Source organism: Pygocentrus nattereri, chromosome 12 (genome assembly GCF_015220715.1).
Source record: "Pygocentrus nattereri isolate fPygNat1 chromosome 12, fPygNat1.pri, whole genome shotgun sequence".
NCBI lineage: Eukaryota > Metazoa > Chordata > Actinopteri > Characiformes > Serrasalmidae > Pygocentrus > Pygocentrus nattereri.
The window spans coordinates 18,205,280-18,225,078 of record NC_051222.1 but is presented as its reverse complement, the minus strand read 5'-3'; the positions used below and the strand labels follow the sequence as shown (position 1 = coordinate 18,225,078).

Genomic DNA, 19,799 nt, shown 5'->3' with positions numbered 1-19,799 from the left:
ATTGTGCTAGGTGCTCGGGGAACAGGTGCCTAGCCCAGTAGCGTTGTGTCAAATAGTGTTAAATAAGTGTTGACTTCATGCAACGTGTCCATAAAAGGTAGCTGGCACATGCAGTTTATGCTATAAACTACATGTGAAACTTAGGCTACATTATTTTATAGTCATTTGTACACCATGAAATGAACATATGAAGTCCAGAAATCAAGAACGTATACAAAGCTCAGCATCCACAGGTCACAGCAGCCTCTTAAACAATTTGAATCTGAAACAGTCCTTTAGCCATTTGACACAGCCCAATGGGTGTTACAGTACAGATAAGATTATTACTTTTGAAATCCATTTAATGATTGATATCTTGACTGAGCGATTGGTACTTTAAAGCACAAAGTTCTTTGTCAGCATGTCTAAGCCTCATTCTATTGTTTCTAAATGGACATTTCTAAAAAGCTCATCAGGCTAGTCACTGTGGTATTTCACCAAGCAGTACTTCTTGGTCTACTCACACAAGATAAGATGCTTTCAGACACAGTTTTAAACACAGTGAAGCCTTCGCATCAAGTCTGCTTCATTTCAAACAGTTGCTATGTTGTACTAAGGCACTCGCAGTCCTTCTTCAGCCTTTCTTCCATGGTCTCCATATACTTCCTTTGATCTGCACATTTTTAAAGTCAACATGTTTTCTGTTGCTTTTATGCTCTTCCACAAGCAATGTGACCTGTTCTGCCACCACCTTAAATTTTTAAAAACATCTGAATAATTCAATGGTTGAGATAAAAACAATCATTCAGAGTGGTTTGATGTGAAATGGTTCATATTAGAGAATCAAATTTCTTAGACAACTATAGTGGTGGTGACAGGAACCAGGGGTCACCATGTCTACCACGTCTTCTCAGTTTATATACGTAATGCTGATGATGATAAAGCGGTGGTAAATCTGGGGAAAAAATGCATTATTGCATGCATCACTACCACGAACAGACTACAACAATCCTCACATTAGGACAAAACCTTCATAAAACCATCATAAAATAATGTCTCAGGCATCAGGGACTGTATTCCTCACCATTCGTGTAATAACTTTCTGTGAGGGAGCTTTTAGGGGCACTGGACTCTTCATATGACTGGTTCCCATCACCACCACTGTGAATAATTCTGACTCTCTAGAACAGAGCATTTCACTTCAAACCACTTAATGAATTTGCCCTTAATGCACATTTGTTGCAATGCAACCATGACAGCAGAGCTCCGACTGGTCAGCTTGACTGAAAAAAGGTACTGTAGTTAGTCAGTTTCAGACTTAATATACAAAATGTGATTGCGTGACATGCGTTTATTGTCCACATATATCAATCAGTCTCAGTATGACCAAGCCTTGGACATTTAACGCTTTCATTTGAAATCATCCACTTTAACTGAGAAATCCTGCTTTGTGAAATACCTCCATCTGTCACGCCATGTTTCTTGAAAGAAAAGAGAAAAGGAAAAAAGCAAGATAAAACCAAAAATCAGCCAATAAGGGTAAATGTACATTAAGGTTTGCATTTGAGAACATTTACTGTATAATAAAAGACAGCAGCAGAACTCACATGAACTTTTAACCGTTTCTTACACGTGGCTTCTTTAATTATTACATAAGAGGGTAATCGAAGTCATCAAATTTAGGCAGTTTCCCCCGCACTCAAATGCCTAAATATTTGCTTCTATAGCTTTTCACATTATTTGTTAGCTAATGTAGCTAACAAATAACAGAAGATTATACTCCACCTGTTAATATTTGAGGTCAGCAGAAATGTGTGTAATTTTACCAGTTTACCAAAACACTGGTAACCAAGACGATCACAAATTGGTGAAGATCTCTATAGTGATGTTCACTTTCCCCTTCCTCTGGGAGCCCAAATGTAGTTAACACTGAACAGCTAATGAGAATCCAATGGGAAAGATTGCAAAGATCTGTCTGTAGTATAATGACTAACCCAATCTATTCAGATATATGGAGAAGAAAAGTGTCTTTTCTTATGGTAAAACAAAAAAAAAAGGAAAAGATTAAGGTACAAAATTAAAGTGAAATTTGCAAAAAGGCAAATGATTGTGACAGGTGGGGGGGGGGTCAGCAATTAAAAACCCTACATAAATAAACCTGCAGATCATCTTAAAGATGTTTTAAGGGAATGATAAGAGAATTAGGTTGTGAGGCTTTAGAAGAGCCATCTGTTTGCTAATGACTACCAAACATAATTCACTCTTCAGACTCCCACAGAGGAATGATACTGGAACGGTTGGTGATGGAGGAAGAAGGTTCTTCTCTGCTTGTCTTTACAATGGTACGTGGCTGAAGAGGTATGAGACCGATTCACCATTGTGGGTTCTCCGAATGGCCTCCGCCAAAATCATTGAAATGTCGATGACCTGGAAAAGACGCCACAGTGATTAGAGATTCTGTCCATAAATAGACAATAGACAAAAACTGGAGTTTAAATTTTTTTTTTTTAAAGATACTGACAAAATGGGTCTCTTAACAACTAAAAGAGTAACTAAAACTGTAAAGCCTGGTAGACCAACAATACTGTCCCCTCCAGATAAACAGTACTTAAAGCCTTCATTCAAATCAACCTCCATTCTTAGGGGTGTAATGATTTCATGTTACAATTATTGTATATGTATTGTTTTTGATACGTTTACAATACAAAATTAGAAAAGAAATGCACAAACTTCAGCAGTTTTGTATTTATTTTTTTATGGTAATTCATAAAACATTTTTTGACATGTCCACTGTTGTTTCTAAAAGAAGACAGTGCTTACTGAAGGGATAACTAAAGTCATTTTTTAAGAGACAAAAAAAAAAAAAATATTATATATATATATATATATATATATATATATATATATATATATATATATATATATATATATATACACACACACACACACACACACACACACACACACACACTAAAATGCAATATGTATATAAAAGTAAACAAAGAATGTACACTGAAATGCTACATTCCAACATTAAATGTATAGAGCATTACAAGTTCATAATAATAAGAAGAACTACACTTATATGATCCTTATACTAAAATGGTAGTTAGTTCAGTGTGTAATTCAGTATTAATAGTATAATTATATTATATTTAATAAATATTAAAGTAATTATTGTATTTGTTAGGAATCTGAATTTGTGGACTTTCCATGCAGCATAAATAATTAAACACTCGCACTAAAATCTTTGCATGTTTCAGAGTCATACAACAGTTTCAAGAGTCAGATGGAGTAGTTTGTATGTTCCAGCCACTTGTTTCTATGTTTGTTTCTACACAAAAGAATTATAGGAGCAAACGGTTTATATATTTTAAAAAATAAAAATAAAAAAATCATAAAATAAAAAAAAATCATAAAAAAATCATAATAACTCATTAATCATAATGAGTATTTATTAACTGAATACAAAACATTAAAAAATACATAGGTTTTAATCACCTGAATTTTGGGACACTGTTTCATCTTTTCCTCTTGTGGAATGGTGTTGGTGACCACAACAGCCTCGAAGGGGGCATTGTTGATGCGCGAGATAGCGGGTCCAGAGAAGATGCCGTGGGTGAGGATGGCATAGACCTTTATCGCACCAGCAGAGATCAGCCTGATAAGAACAGATCCACATAATGAGAAGATGAAAGATGAGGAGGCAGTGGAAATACAATATTGGATTAGATGGAAATAAATCAGGACAAGGAGAAGGAAACTGGGTAGGTTATAAGACTCAGGAGCCACTTGAGTCAGCACATTACTTTATTCAAAGACTGTTTCTCATTCAGTACCTCTGAAGAGCAAGAAACACATTTACATTACCACTTAACCACTCAAAGAAAAAGGAAGAACAGAAAATATGAGGAACCTCCTTCCAAACCATCCATCAGCAGAGTACTAAAAGGACTGTGAAAGGAATGGTGTGGGGCAGATTGTTGTAATAGAAGAATTTGGGATGATCTACTCACTGACTTTGCAACATAGAGACTGATGTGTGTTAAGTGCATTTTCATTATGGAGTTTGCACTGGAATTTTCACTTACTTATCAGCAGCATGGCAGATGGTTCCACACGTATCAGCCATGTCATCCACAAGGATGGCCACACGGTCCTTAACGTCTCCCACCAGGACCATGCGGTCCACTTCATTGGCCTTCTTACGTTCTTTATGGATGAGTGCAAACTCAACGTTGAGCCGGTCAGCAATAGACGTCACCCTGAGGGCATGATATATATACAGTTAAGAACAGTACAGACTGCAGTTTCAAAACATTTATAATCCCATTTTAATCCTACAAACAACTGATGATGAAGTGATGAGAATGCACACAGAAAGAGAGAGAGAGAGAGATTTAAATGTGATTTTTCTGCAAATTTTAGTACAATTTATTGAAATTTTTATTTATAAATAAATAAATGTTTCTGTCAAATTCAGCAAATATGCAAATATGCACTACTCTATAATAACAGTAAAGTATTAAATGTGTGGCAGTGTTTTCTGCAGAGGGCGGGTTAATTTATTTTCACTTAGAAAATCAAAAACACCCCCCCCCCTCAGTTAAATGCTGCATATGACTGAGCTAAAGGCAGCAAAACCATTAGGCAGTTTCCAAATCCTAAGAGATTTTTTTTTTTAGCAAAATCCTAAATCATTCCTGTCTTTCCAAATGGCACTACAGTCCAAAAGCTGTTTAGTTTGGGACATCACAGAACCCTTTGGTTCTGAATTTCCTGATGGACTACAACTACCATAAACACTAACGCCAAATCTGTGTTGCAGCTTGCAGGACTACACTTGAGGCAGCAGGGAAACACTGCCCATACCATGTAAGGATAACAGTTTACTGACTACTTTCATGTGCTCCAGGATTGACTAAATGTTTAAGTAGAGATATTTACATGTGCAAACGCCAAAGTTTTTTTCCCCAAAGGATTTCTAGCAGTCTCGAATGAATTGACCCTTGCCACTATAAGAAGGGCAACATTACTTAAAAAACTAAAAACAAAACAAAAAAAAAAAACCAACAAAAAACCCCCACACAATGTACCTTTTAGCGCCCCCTGCATCTGGTGACACAATAATGCAGTTTTTCCACTCTGGAATGTTCTCTCGGATCCACTGAAGAACTGCAGGTTCTGCATACAGGTTGTCCACAGCAATGTCAAAAAAGCCCTGGGAGGCAAGGGACAACACAACACACCAATTAGATGATTATACTGCTAATGTCAGTTTTTCTACATGTGGAAAAACAGGTCTCTCTGTGCCAAGAACAGCTCATATATGTATTCAGGAATTCACATTAGTAATAGTCATTATGTCATTATGGGAGCTTTGCAACAAGAAAAAGAGAAAAGCAATGGCAGAACTGAGTTTTACCTGGATCTGGGAAGCATGGAGATCCATGGTGATGATGTGGTCTGCTCCAGCGACTGACAACATGTTAGCAACCAGCTTCGCAGAAATGGGTGCACGACTCTAGACAGGAAACAGTTTTTCATTGTATAGCTAAAGTTTACAGTAGGGCAGCATCATTTGGACAGAAGCATTGTGATTATATTGCTTCATACTGCAACTGTTTTAATGCAATATATTGAAAACACATTGGTGAATAAATAATGAATGAATGAATGAATGAATGAACGTTAGGGGGAATTCAGCCAGCCTTTTATTAATTTTTATACCTGTATAAGGGCTGGGCAAGATTTGGCAAACATACAATCACAATATCTCAAGAAATTTTCACAATACACAATATGTCATGATTTTCATTTTTTTCCTGACATGAGTTGAAATGCAAAAACATGCTATTAAAAACTGACTACAAATAATTTATGATTTTTGTAATTTCACATGCTGCACTGCACTTAATCCACTTAAGTAAGTCACGCTGTCCTAAACCACTGACAAGTCTGCCTGATCTTAATGAAGACCTAGACATGGTTTGAATGGGCTTTGGTGTTTTTATGACTACTGATTTCTACTCTTTGTTAGCAACGTTAGCTGCATAGCTCCAATTCTAATCTAAAAAGAAGCTAAATTTGTTCAAGAATGTCTTAGATTATTAACTACATGTGAGGTAAGTGGGAAATTGTGCACATTTAATGTTTTGCCAGACCATTCCTTAAAGGGCAATTTTTTTTGATTACTGGCATTAAAATTGTCGGGGTACTTTGCTCTGTGATTTATTGCCATCACAATGTTTACACAAGCAATAGGTAAACAGGTAAACTGATGGTCTATTGGCTATGAACTTCGGTCTATGATTTCTGCTACGAGAGGATCTGTGATGGCTTAACCTAAGTAAATACATATAATACCCATTTGACCAGTAAAATGCCTGCAATGTTTGTCTCTTCAGTACGATAGTCCTGTACGAAATCAGTTAAATTTACGTCAATGGTGTACCCTCACGGCTATATCTGAGCAGAAAGAGGAGTTACAGCCACACAGAGATGATGACAGATAAACTCTGTTCACCTCTTAAACTTTAACCTAAACTCTGGACATAAAACTGTTTACTAGCTCAATAAAAAAAAGCTGTTAAATAATCTGTTTCACTTACTACTAAAACAATAGAATTCCTCTCTGATGTAATACATTAACAGCAATTAAAGTCTGTAAAAAGGGAAGCAATATGTTAAGACTGCACAGTCTGAAAGTTAATGCCTTTTCAATACTACAACATGTCAATACTGTAGTTAGAGTTATTTAAATGGGCTAACACTACATTGATGGTGCGTTCCCCATATAGGTGAATCAAATCGCGCACTCTCATCTGATAGTGAATGTCCCTATTAGCATAAATAAACATGCAGGTGAAGAAACGGCTGTAGAAACAGTTGACACAAGGTATAAACAGATTTGTATGTGTTAAATATAGCTTGATAAAATGTTACACTATATTGTATTTTAAATTTCTTTCATTACAATCTTCAGAATTAACATGGGGCCATGTCTATATTTGTTATATATATATATATATATATATATATATATATATATATATATATATATATATATATATATATATGTTTAGATTTGATCTATGTTTTGAATTAATTTTAAGCATAATTTATGACTTACAGAATTAATAACATTTTGGATATGTTCAATCAGATTTCATCTCTTTAGCTCCTTTTACATTAACTCTTTTTATTCTTTCTTTCTTCTATTCATTGTTGTTTAGTTAAATATTTCATAATAGTCTGTGTGCTCGTCTGGTCTTTTCAGTATAGCTACGTCATACATTCACCAGGACAAATTTCCTGGCAAAATTAAGTGATTGTGATTTTTTATTTTTTTTTTTTGCAAAAAGATCTTCAGAAGAATAAAATGCTGCATTCTCCGATTTACTGAGAAATAACTATGACTGCTCAACTTGAGACCCCACTGAAACCTAATGCATATATAGGCCTGTAATCAGCCACACACAAGAGAGAACAAAGTTCAATTTAATCCATACTGAAAGTTGCTACATCTGCGACTGATGGCAGATAAAAATAGATTAAATTCCACAATGTCAACAGGTCAGTAACTTGATTAGGTATAAAAAGAGCATCCCAGATATGCCGAGTCTTTCGGAAGTAAAGATGAAGAGGGGTTCACCACTCTGTGAAAGACTGCACAAGCAAATAGTGCAGCAATTCAAGAATAACGTTTCTCAAAGTAAAACTAGTTTAAAAAAAAAAAAAAACTTGGAGTGTATCATCATCTACCATACAAAACATGATTAAAAGATTCAGAGAATCTGTTTATGCAAGGGGGAAGGCCGAAAACCAATATCAGCTAGCCAAGATCGGCATTAAAAGCACACGTGATTCTGTAGAAGAAATTCCTGCATGGGCTTAGAAACATTTCCGAAAACCATTTCGGTTAAAACTCTACCACGCAAAGAAGAAACCATATATAAACAGGATTCAGAGAAGCCGCTGCCTTCTCTGGGCCCGAGCTCATTTAAGTTGTGCTAAAGAGAAGGGCAAAAGTGTCCTGCGGTCCGACAAATCAAAATTTGAAATCCTTTTTGGAAATCATGGACACTGCGCCCTCCGGATTACACAGCCCAGCCTGTCATCAGTACACAATTCAAAAGCCAGCGTCCGTGATGGTATAGGGGTGCACTGGTGCAGGTGACTTGCACATTTGAGAAGGCACCATTAATGCTCAACGATGTATGCAGGTTTTTATGCTGCCATTCAGATTATGTCTTTTTCAGGGAGGGCCTTGCTTATTTCAGCAAGACCGTGTTAAACCACATTCTGCACATATTACAACAGCATGGCTCCACAGCAAGAGACTTTTTTGAAAATGGGGCTGTCGAATTATGACAGACAGGTACATGCAGAGCACTGCAGGGTAAAACAGAACCCCAAAAAAAACTATTTATTTTCAGATTAACCACTATTTTTCCATTATCAATGTAACATTTACAAACTCATGTAGGTTCAATGGTCATTTTGAATAGTAAGTAAAATGGCTATATTTATGCTGTAGACATCACAGCCTCTGGTTCCCACCACCGCCACTGTAAAGAAAACTGATTTATTAAGTTTCTCTACAATCAACAAATCAAACCACTTCAAATAACTGTTTACAGTCCTTTGTTTACATCAGATTTATATGTAAGCTTGATCATATCTGTAGGATTTCTGCCAATGCCAATTAATATTAATAATATAATCTTAATATTGGCTGATTATATTAAAAAATATTACCCTGTAATACAACTGAAATAGGAGAGCACTTTTGCTCCTTCCTTCTCTTAGCAGCAGAAAGATGACAATACATTATGAAATGATTTCTGACCTTGTCCTTCTTGTCCTGCCGGGCATAGGGGAAGCAGGGGATGACAGCTGTGACACGGGACGAAGAGGCGATCTTGCAAGCGTTGATCATGATCAGCAGCTCCATCAGGTTGTCGTTGATCTCTCCGCAGCCACTCTGTACAATGTACACATCCTCCCCTCGTACACTCTCACCTATCTCGACACTGCAGTAAAAGATAAAATCTTTATTACTGTGATCATGATGACCATCATTATCATCAACGTTAATAACCTGCTGTTTCTACAGTACCAGGCAGAAGTCTTAGACAGCCAAGAAATATTTATTATATGGGCAGTAAGCAAGTTTCTGTAAAAACACAATGTGAACAAAATCTTTTATCTCCAAAATGATCATTTTGTAACAGGAGAAGGAACATTCTTAACCTGCAATGGATTTTAATGTTACAAGATTTATTTAAAAGTTATTCTGGACAATTTCTATTGGTCTGTTCATCATGAAATTTTAACCCAATGCAAAGGGCAATTTTCAAATTATAAGTAAATATATATCATTAGTAAAACAGTAAAAAAAAAGTTTTTTTTTTAAGTATTAATAATTATTAACCAATGCATTATTATGGAAAGTTTTGACATTAAACACTCACTGGAGAGTTAACTACAGCGCAATGACAGCCTCAAGAACAAAATCCTCAAAAGTGTGGGAGCAAAACTTAGAAAAAAAATGATCAGTTGTGCCGTTTGTAAAGCGGACTTTTAGCTGGCAATGGGAGCACATCCTCCATCTGAAGAGGAAACATGGCGGCTCACTGGATGAAGAAGATTCATCGCGGTAAGATGCGCCGCAGCCCAAACCGCATACTAGCACACTAAATAGTGTGTAAAAATTAGTGCATATACCATTAGAAGTGTACTCATTAGTGCAGTGTGTGAAGTACAGAAGTGTGTGGTTTGAGATGCTACGATATTCGTGCTAGTGAGCTAGTTAGCTAATGTTAGTGTTAAAAGCCGTCCTACTTCGTGTTCTGAGCTGAGCTGTAACATTTTCTGTTTTGAAATGCTGCTCTCTTTAATCATTAAAAGAGCTGAAACAAAGAAGTAAATAACTATTATTCACAGCGACCCTGTTCACTTCCCAGATGATGCTTACAGTTGTAAAAATTGCATCGTCATCTTAATGCCAGGACCACTGGTGCGGTCAAATTTGGCAAAGACAGGAGATCCAAACAGTTTTCCGTTCTTTAGCTCCACTCGCTAACGGTTTAAGGAGGGAGTTTTTCGTGACCACACATGGCAGCTGGACAAAGGGTTACCACTGAAGTGAAGCGTTTACACAAAATCACTTTCAAATTTAACAGTTCATAGACAACTGATAGTGAGGGAGGCCATCAAGCTGAAGAAAGAAGCCTTTAGGGACTGGTTGGCCCAGAGGACTCCTGACTCAGCAGATAGGTACTGACAGGCAAGAAAAGGCAGCAGCGTTAGTTTTGGCGGAAACAAAATCCAGAGCATGGGAGGAGTTTGGAGAAGTCATAGAAAAACTTTCAGTTAGCTTTAAAGAGGTTCTGGGCAACTGTCCATTGACTCAGGAGTGGTTGGATTGGCTTTGCTCACTCTGTACTCAGCAAAGGTGGAGAAACACTGACTTCGAATAAGGATACTGTTGATCAGTGGAAAGAACACCCTGAGGACCTCCTAAAACAGAGACATGCCTACCTTGCAGGAGTCAGGACCAGAAGCTTCTAGGGTTTCAGACTCAATTTCCCTGGTGGAGGTCACTGAGGTAGTTGGCAAACTCCTCAGTGGCAAGGCACAGGGTGTGGATGAGATTCACCTGAAAATGTTAAAGGCTCTGGATATTGAGGGGCTGTCATGGCTGACACATCTCTGCAATGTCACAAGGACCTCAAGAACAGTACCCTTGGACTGGCAGACCAGGGTGGTGGTCCTTATTTTTAAGAAAAGGGACCGGCGAGTGGGTGCCGATTACGAGGGTTTCACACTGCTCAGCCTACCTGAGAAAGATTATGCCAAAGTGCTGGAGACTCTGACTGACAGTTGAACCATGAGGAGGAACAATAAGGATTCCAACCATGGAACAATGGACCAGCTTTTCACCCATGCACAGACTGTTGAGCGGGCGGGGAGTTAAATGTGTTTTGTGTTGTTTGAGATATTCTGTGAGAGGTCCTCTGGGAACATGGGGTGCCAAGGGCACTACTCTGGGTCATTTGGTCTCTGTACACCTAGAGTGAGAGCTGTATCTGTATACGCGACATCAAGTCAAGCTCATTTAATGTGGGTGTTGGACTCCGCCAAGGTTGTGCATTGTCTCCACTCCTGTTCATGATATGCATGGATTCAGAGTATCAAGGCGTAGCAGAGGTCAGAAGGGCAGAAGGTGGTGCCTTTGCTTTTTGCACATAATGTCCTTTTGTCTCCATCACATAGATGCCTCCTGCGCACACTGGAGTGGTTTGCAGCAGAGTGTGAAAAGGCTGGTATGTGGATCAACACCTCCGAGTCCAGCTCAGACCAGCAGCTCACCTTATTTTATATAATGAAAGACTGATTAGATGAAGGTTTTATATGTTATCTATAAATATGGGACTTCTTCGAAAGGAGAATTTTTTTCCCTGAAGACTTCTGCACAATGCTGCAGGCACTAGGGATGTAAATGATTCACCAATTAACGGTTAATAAAAAACAACTATTTAACCAATGCTATCAGAGAGTAAATATGATTTAAACTGAATTTCATTTTTGAATAGTATGCAATTGCACATATGAAGGGCTCAGCCACACAGATTTCAGAACTAGAATTATTTGTTTCATAACTGATCTTCTGATGGGTTGCATGATTTTACGCTTGTTGGTTACATTTCATCTCTTGTAGGTTCTGTAACGATATGGGTCTCAGGATTCATAAATATGAAAGGTGGATTAGTAGCTGTGATTGAGACACGCAGAAGATTAGCTACACAAAAAGATAATTGCTCCCGAGTGCTCAGGGTGGAAGTTTCTGATCAGTCAGTGGAGAACCTGATGTTCGTTATCTATGGCTGCTGTTTATTTACTTTTGGGATTTTGCCAAGGAACACACTGTAATGTGATGTTCCAAAAGTTCAGAAAGTCGAGTATATACAGCTACCGTCCAGTACCTGCCTCAGTTAAGCACTCCTTAATGAAATTAAATCAGGTGCTGCTGATGGAATTAACAAATCTATAGTTTTCAGGAACCCAACCTGTGTTCTTCTAACCAATATATCAATAACTTTTTTTATCTAAAATAAATTCTTGTTACATTTGACTGGATGTATGTTTTTGTATTTTTTATATATGTTTTCACTGTCATGATTCACAGTTTAACAATTACCTCTATAGCAAAGAACTTCTGTACAGTACTGTACATTCTGAAACACACTGTTGTATTATACTGGTAAAGACAGCAAAAATACATTTTAATCACATTTGACCAAAATGAAAAATGTAGCCATCACTATATCTGTTGTAAACATGCCTATATGTCTCCTAGAGCAACGCTGCAGTAGCCTCTACAGCAAGATTTTCTGGATTAAAGTCTAGAAAAACCTCTTTCTGATGATGTACCACAAACTCGTGAATTCTGTCAAAACAGTTAGGCGGAGGGCTATAATGCATTACAGAATATTACATAAGTAATATATTAAACACAGATTTTTGGCAGGAGTGCCTCTTAAAATGGCCCTTTTCTGAAGACAAAAGCTTCCCCTGCTGGGTTTACTATGAACATATGAAGACTGCATAGCCAGCAGCATCTTTCATCTTTTTCGTATAATGTATAACAGAAACCGCTTTACACAAAAAGGGCCCCACAATGCTCATTTTCAATATTCATAATTTTTTTCTGGGGTCTACTAGAACATCTTTACATGCTTTAATGTTAAAAAAACCAAACACTTTTCTCCTCATCTCTATATACACTCAGGCTCAGTGTGCTCTGATAAGTCAGCTCGCCCACCCTGTTCTGATTGGTCAACCGCCAGAGCTGCATCCTTCTACATGCCCCACCCCTACACTGCTGTGGTTATTGTTACAATGGCGTAGATTCTGTCACATCAGTTTGAGCCAGAGCCCGACCCCGATCCACCGTGTAAGGTCCTGCCAAGCTCGCTCATAAGCAGGCAATACAGATTGTGTTACATTACATAATCTTGTAACAACGGAAAAAGGATGGAATTCCAACAAGGTGTTTCAGGCAGCTGACAAATGTGGCCTCTGTGGGAGAGAGTCACTCCCTCTGGCATTTACTTTGGGCTTTGGAAAGGGAAAAAACAGAAAAACATGACAGATCCCTTTTAAAGGACTCATGACAAGAAAGGGAAAAAAAAGAGGCTTATGTGACAAATTCTTTAGATAAGATCCTTTCTCTCCTGTTCATCTCTCTCTACTAACATCATGTGATTGGGCAGGAGGAAAAAAATTGCCTTAGCTGTCCAAGCACAAGAGGGTCTGAGGCCAATCAATTAGGAGGGACACGGGACACCGCACTCCACATGTGAGTGAAAAGCACGAGACCCACACCACTCCCAACTGTGGCTAATACAGCGTTCTTTCAGAGGCTCAGCCAACAGTGCTGGCTCTCAGGATTTGTAAGTCACTCAGACTCAAGTTACTCATTGGAATAGTGATCAGGCCCTTCCACAGGGTGGTCTAACTGCAAAGCAGCAGTCAACACACACCTATAAAAGTAGGCAAGACAGTTTCACAACAAACAATATGCATCACAATATGTATTTTTCTGAGGTTTAATAAGTTGGAACAGACAACAAATTTTTAATGCCTCTAAAAGCCTCCCTCACAGAAATGGATTACATGAAAGGACTATGAAAACACTGCCTAATGCCTGAGACATTATGTTACGATAGTTTGCAAAAGTAATCAAAAAAGTGTTTTAAACCTTTTTGATATTTACTGTTTACCATCATAATCATTACACCTCAGCAGACAGATGTAGGTTCACTGGTTATTTTCACAATAAATAAAATGGCTATATTTGTGTTGTAAACACTGCAACTTCTGGTTCCTACCACCTCCGATGTAAAGAGTTAGTAGGTTTCTCTATAATGAGTCAGTTCATAGTAAACCAAGATTCATCTCATGATTGAATTATGCAAGAGTTCTGAAAAATTGGTGTCATTCTGCTTTAAATATTATAAATAATATAGCATGGGGCTAATCAAGCAAGATTTCTTTGCCAGTCTGGTTTGCATTAATTACCTCTTATTTTTCATCAGAACATCAAAGAAATGGGCTTTTTTTGCATTATTGTTATGTAATCCTTGTGCTAAAGCTTTGGGTGCTTTTAACATGTTTTTGTAAGTTTAATAGCCTACATTGTTGCAATGGAACTGGTGCTGGAAGCAAAAAAGTCTTAACTTCTCACAAGCTGGCAGTTTTCTTACAGTTTGCTTCAGTTAAAAAAATGCCAAAAAAAAAGTGCTTTTTGAAGGGAGTTTTTAACAGTAATTATAAGTCTGAGACCTCAATATCGGTCAATGTTATTGGTAAACAGATAAATCAGTCAGGCCATACCACAGAGCCCATCAGCCATAAAAATATATGATCAGTGCATCTCTAGATATATTTACACATAATATTCCTAAAACTAGGTAGACCTTTTTCAATTCACAGGTCTTCAATTGTGTATTATCACTAGGAAAAGTGTGAAAAGAGTATGAAAGCATACCACATTAATTTCTGAACTACTAGAGAGGGTCAGCAAGGCTATACCAGGCTACACTATATTGTGGTTCACGAGATAACAGTCATTGCGTCCTAGTGAGGGAAATGTAATTGGGTCAGACTTGCTCAACAGGCCTCACAAGCTAAAGACTAACCTAAAGGCACACAAAATAACTTGTTCTACTTAAATATACTTAATATAACCATTTCATATCCAGGCTAACAATGACTGTTTTAGAGTGGTTGAAAATAGTTTTAGTTTATGCCAACAGAGCCTCCAAAGTACTTTCTCATGCCAAGGCTTATAGTGGTGCACACTCAATAATCCAAATGCCATTTTTACTTAAATTAAACTGCACTCCAGGAGGCCACTGCATTTTGTGATGCCAATCAAACTTATCCAAGTCACGCTGCATGAAAGTATCATGGTATACTGATAAGGCTATACGGTAGCCTAATGTCAACAGATTGTGTAGTATGTGAATAAGCAGGAAAGTATCCCAATGTTGACAGGCTCTTTGGCAACTTGGAGCTGATAGGCTAAGGCTACATGGCAACCTCATGCTGACAGGTTACAAGTTATCCTGAAGCTGATAAGCTATATCAAAGCTGCTCAATGTGTGGACCTCGAGGACATTTGATTTGTCAACCAATAAATATATAAAATATTTACCCTGTATAACATTATAAAACGTATACAAAATGTTTCTGAAGTATTGTAGTAACAAACATATAGTAAAGCTATAAAACATTCTTAAAAGTCTGAAACCTGCCTATCTTCTTTATTTGTATACTCCTTTGGGTCCATGGCCCACCACACATTGCACTTTGGCCTCCCAAGACAAAATGTTTGGACACCCCTGGGCAATAGGGTAGCCTGACATTGACAGGCTTCATAGCAGCCTGTTGCTGACAGGTTATAAATTACGCTAATGCTAAAAGATGAGATATGGCAGTGGTCAACAACCCTGGCCCAAAAGATCTACCTTCCTGTTTAAACCACAATCTGCTACATTTGTTCCAGCTGATTTATTTCTTCTGGCTGTATCAGATGCATTGGTTAGATGTGATGAGGGCAGCATGTTAGAGCCAGACTGATACTAAACTCTGCAGTAAAGTGGACCTCCAGAACAGGGACTGGTGACCATTGCTATCTGGAATCATAAGATTGGCACATGTCCACATTGACACACTGCTGATATTGATAGGATATATAGTAACTATAGTAGTGTAGTATATGTTGATAGGCTGGTAGCCAACTTGTTCAGATTACATAGCAATGTAATTCTAAAAGGCCTCATTTTGGCTGGTGCTGACTGACTTCTACCAGACCCTGAGAGGCTATATGGCAAAATCTGGATATATATATATATATATATATATATATATATATATATATATATATATATATATATATTTTACAGGCTGTCTGATATCAATAAGCTATACAGTCATACACGGGTATTCACATAGGCTCTGCGGTGGTATGGTGATGATATGCTAATGTTATTTAGCCTTGGGTTATCGTTACCTTGCAGGCTGAAGCTGACAGGCTAACGTTATGTGGTAAACATGAAGCCAAGGCGATCCTGAAGCACCTGTACAACATCGATGTAAAGGCTAGCTAGAGTTACCTAACTATCTGGTTTGATCTTCGTGAACTGAATGTGCTCAGAGAGACCAAAAATCTCAGAAACGTCGTCGAAATCACTCACTGGAGGGCGGCAAACTTACAAGCTAGGTTAGCTAACCTATTTCGCTAGCTAGTGAGACGGCTAACGGCTGTAAACACAAGAAACACGACCATGTGGGCGGACGTGCAGAGCAGCTACCGCCACTGCATGCAAGTTAAGAAGACAGGAAGCTGATTTCAAGTTCTTGTTCGTTTTTTTTCCCGTTCCACCTTAAACGGTGCAGCAGTTATATTCTGGTACCACAACGAAACTGCTGCACCGTTTAAGGTGGAACGGGGAAAATTCGAATGCGAAGCAAACTTCAGCCTCGTTGCCACGGCAGCGAGGAAAACCTGAGCCCTCCGACTTTTAGCCGACTCAGAAAAGTTACAGACTGCAAAAGCAAAACAAGCGTGACTCACCAAGTCTCCTGGTTGCTGAACTTCTTTGTGATCACTTTTCCCAGGTCGAGCCCGAGGCGGTCCGCCACTTTCTGGGACAGGTCGTGGTGAGAGCTCCCGCTGAAGAGCACGATGTTGGGCATGGCTGCTGCGGCACAGCGACGCGCCTCCTGCGGGTGAGTGCACGGGAGAGACGGGGGAAGTGCGCTGCGCGGACACAGACTCGCTCCTCCAGCAAAAACAGGAGGGAAACAGGTTAAAGCGAACCGAATCAGCAGCAGCTCTGCATCCTACACCAGCACGGAGCGAGGGCGCCGGGCAAAGAGGAAATGACGAGGACGTCCGTCATTCCAAAAAGGGAATGGGGGTGTGCGCGGTGGAGGGGGAGCGGGAGGGAGACGCGGAAGAGCTCGAATGAGGGCAGGCTGGAACAGAGTGGGCTGCTGAAGTTTACAGTGAGCTGTGTTCATATAAACGGTGGTTTTAGGATTTGTGTTATGCTAATTGGGCCTATTTACTAACATTTTTACTAATATTGCAGAAGAATGCCAGCTAGCAAGGCCTGCCGTGTAGGCGTTGGCTTTTAGCATCTAATCTAATACACATTAATTCAAAAGGAATATTCATTTATCTTTAAAGCTCAGAATACACAGTGACTAAGCTGTGTGGAAAGGACACACAATAAATACCTCAGAAGGAAAGATGGTCCTTACCTTGATTTTTGGATTTTGACTCACTGTGGGGGGTGAGCATATATGTGCACCGTGTGCTCATTGCTGACTTCTGTTTACTCAAAAACTAGATTTGTTGGTCTTTGAAAAAACATTTACTATGGCATTTGTTCAGCGTTGCAGTAGACACACACACACACACACACACACACACACACACACACACACACACACACACACATATATATATATATATATATATATATATATATACCACCTTATCGTGGTGGAGGGGTTTGCGTGCTTGAATGATCTTAGGAGCTATGTTGTCTGGAGCAAAAGCTCCTGGTAGGGTCTCCCATGGCAAACTGGTCCTAGGTGACAGGTCAGACAAAGTGTGATCCATAATAACCCCTATGAAGACAGAAAAACAGGACTTGTGTACCCTGCCCGGAACAGGGTTACCGGGGCCCCACCCTGGAGCCAGGCCTGGGGGAGGGGCTCGCCAGCGAGCGTCTGGTGGCCGGGCATTTACTCATGGTGCCCGGCCGGGCCCAGCCCGAAGGAGTTACATGAGTCCCCCCTCCCATCGACCCACCACCAATGGGAGGGGCAGTAGTAGGGGTTCGGTGCGTTGTGGATCGGGCAGTATCCGAAGGTGTGGGCCTTGGCGTTCTGATCCTCGGTTGCTGAAACTGGCTTTTGGAACTTGGAACGTTACCTCACTGGCGGGGAAGGAGCCTGAGTTGGTGCGCGAGGTTGAGAGATACCGGCTAGATATAGTCGGGCTCACCTCAACACACAGCTTGGGCTCTGGGTCCAATCTCCTTGAGAGGGGCTGGACTTTATTCTTTTCTGGAGTTGCCCATGGTGAGAGGCGGCGGGCAGGTGTGGGCTTTCTCATAGCCCCTCGACTCGGTGCCTGTATGTTGGGGTTTTCTCCGGTGGACGAGAGGGTAGCTTCCCTACGCCTTCGGGTTGGGGAACGGGTCCTGACTGTTGTCTGTGCTTATGCACCGAACAGCAGTTCAGAGTACCCAGCCTTCTTAGAGTCCTTGGGAAGGGTGCTTGAAAGTGCTCCTCCTGGAGACTCTATTGTCCTACTGGGGGACTTCAACGCTCACGTGGGCAATGACAGTGAGACCTGGAGGGGTGTGATTGGGAGGAATGGCCTCTCTGATCTGAACCCGAGTGGTGTTCAGTTTTTGGACTTCTGTGCAAACCACAGTTTGTCCATCACGAACACCATGTTTGAACACAAGGATGTCCATAAGTGCACATGGCACCAGGACACCCTAGGCCGCAGTTCAATGATTGACTTTGTAGTCGTGTCATCGGACTTGCGGCCATGTGTTTTGGACACTCGGGTAAAGAGAGGAGCTGAGCTGTCAACTGATCACCACCTGGTGGTGAGTTGGATCAGGTGGTGGGGGAAGATGCCGGTCAGATCAGGCAAGCCCAAACGCATAGTGAGGGTTTGCTGGGAACGTCTAGCAGAAGAACCTGTCAGATTGATCTTCAACTCACACCTCCGTCAGAACTTTGACCAGATATCGGGGGAGGTGGGGGACATTGACTCAGAATGGGCCATGTTCCGTTCCTCCATTGCTGAAGCGGCTGACTGTAGCTGTGGCCGTAAGGTAGTTGGTGCCTGTCGGGGCGGTAATCCTCGAACCCGGTGGTGGACACCCCAGGTGAGAGATGCCGTCAAGCTGAAGAAGGAGTCCTACCGGGCATGGTTGGCCTGTGGGACACCAGAGGCAGCTGGCAGGTATCGACAGGCCAAGCGATCTGCGGCTTCAGTTGTTGCCAAGGCAAAAACCCGTGTATGGGAGGAGTTTGGTGAGGCCTTGGAAACTGACTTTAAGTCGGCTCCGAAAAGATTCTGGCAAACCGTCAGGCGACTCAGAAGGGGAAAGCAGTGTGCCACTAGCACTGTATATAGTGGAGATGGTGTGCTGCTGACTTCGACTGAAGACGTCATTGGGCAGTGGAAGGAATACTTTGAGGACCTTCTCAATCCCACCGACACGTTCTCCAGTGAGGAGGCTGAGTCTGGGGACATGGGAATAGGCTTGTCCATTACTGAGGCCGAAGTCGCTAAGGTAGTTAAGAAGCTCCTTGGTGGCAAGGCTCCAGGGGTGGATGAGATCCGCCCTGAGTTCCTCAAGGCTCTGGATGTTGTGGGGCTGTCTTGGCTGACACGTCTTTTCAACATTGCGTGGACATCGGGGGCGGTGCCACTGGATTGGCAGACTGGGGTGGTGGTGCCTCTTTTTAAAAAAGGGGACCGGAGGGTGTGTTCCAACTACAGGGGAATCACACTCCTCAGCCTCCCTGGCAAGGTCTATGCAGGGGTACTGGAGAAGAGAGTCCGGCTTATAGTCGAACCTCGGATCCAGGAGGAACAGTGCGGGTTCTGCCCTGGTCGTGGAACACTGGACCAACTCTTCACCCTCTCCAGGATTCTGGAGGGTTCATGGGAGTTTGCCCAACCAGTCCACATGTGCTTTGTGGATCTG

At 40.5% G+C, this 19,799-nt stretch overlaps 1 protein-coding gene across 1 annotated transcript; it reads right to left on the bottom strand.

The window, feature by feature from the left end:
• Nucleotides 1–1,303: 1,303 nt before the first annotated feature.
• LOC108434747 (ribose-phosphate pyrophosphokinase 2) lies at nt 1,304–16,945 on the bottom strand. The gene is made up of 7 exons (XM_017710103.2): nt 16,628–16,945; nt 8,831–9,014; nt 5,405–5,503; nt 5,076–5,200; nt 4,071–4,244; nt 3,481–3,640; nt 1,304–2,406 (listed from the first exon to the last, which is right to left on the bottom strand). Exons 1-7 carry the CDS (start codon nt 16,747–16,749, stop codon nt 2,314–2,316), a joined length of 957 nt encoding a protein of 318 aa, XP_017565592.1. The 5' UTR covers nt 16,750–16,945; the 3' UTR covers nt 1,304–2,313.
• Nucleotides 16,946–19,799: the final 2,854 nt, after the last annotated feature.

Excerpts from the sequence above, each read along its gene's own strand:
- LOC108434747 (XM_017710103.2), bottom strand. The coding sequence starts at position 16,749 with ATGCCCAACATCGTGCTCTTCAGCGGGAGCTCTCACCACGACCTGTCC. Across the intron at positions 3,641-4,070 it reads ATCTGCCATGCTGCTGATAA|GCTGATCTCTGCTGGTGCGA; the intron begins GTAAGTGAAAAT and ends TGTTCTTATCAG. Across the intron at positions 2,407-3,480 it reads AACAGTGTCCCAAAATTCAG|GTCATCGACATTTCAATGAT; the intron begins GTGATTAAAACC and ends CGTCTTTTCCAG.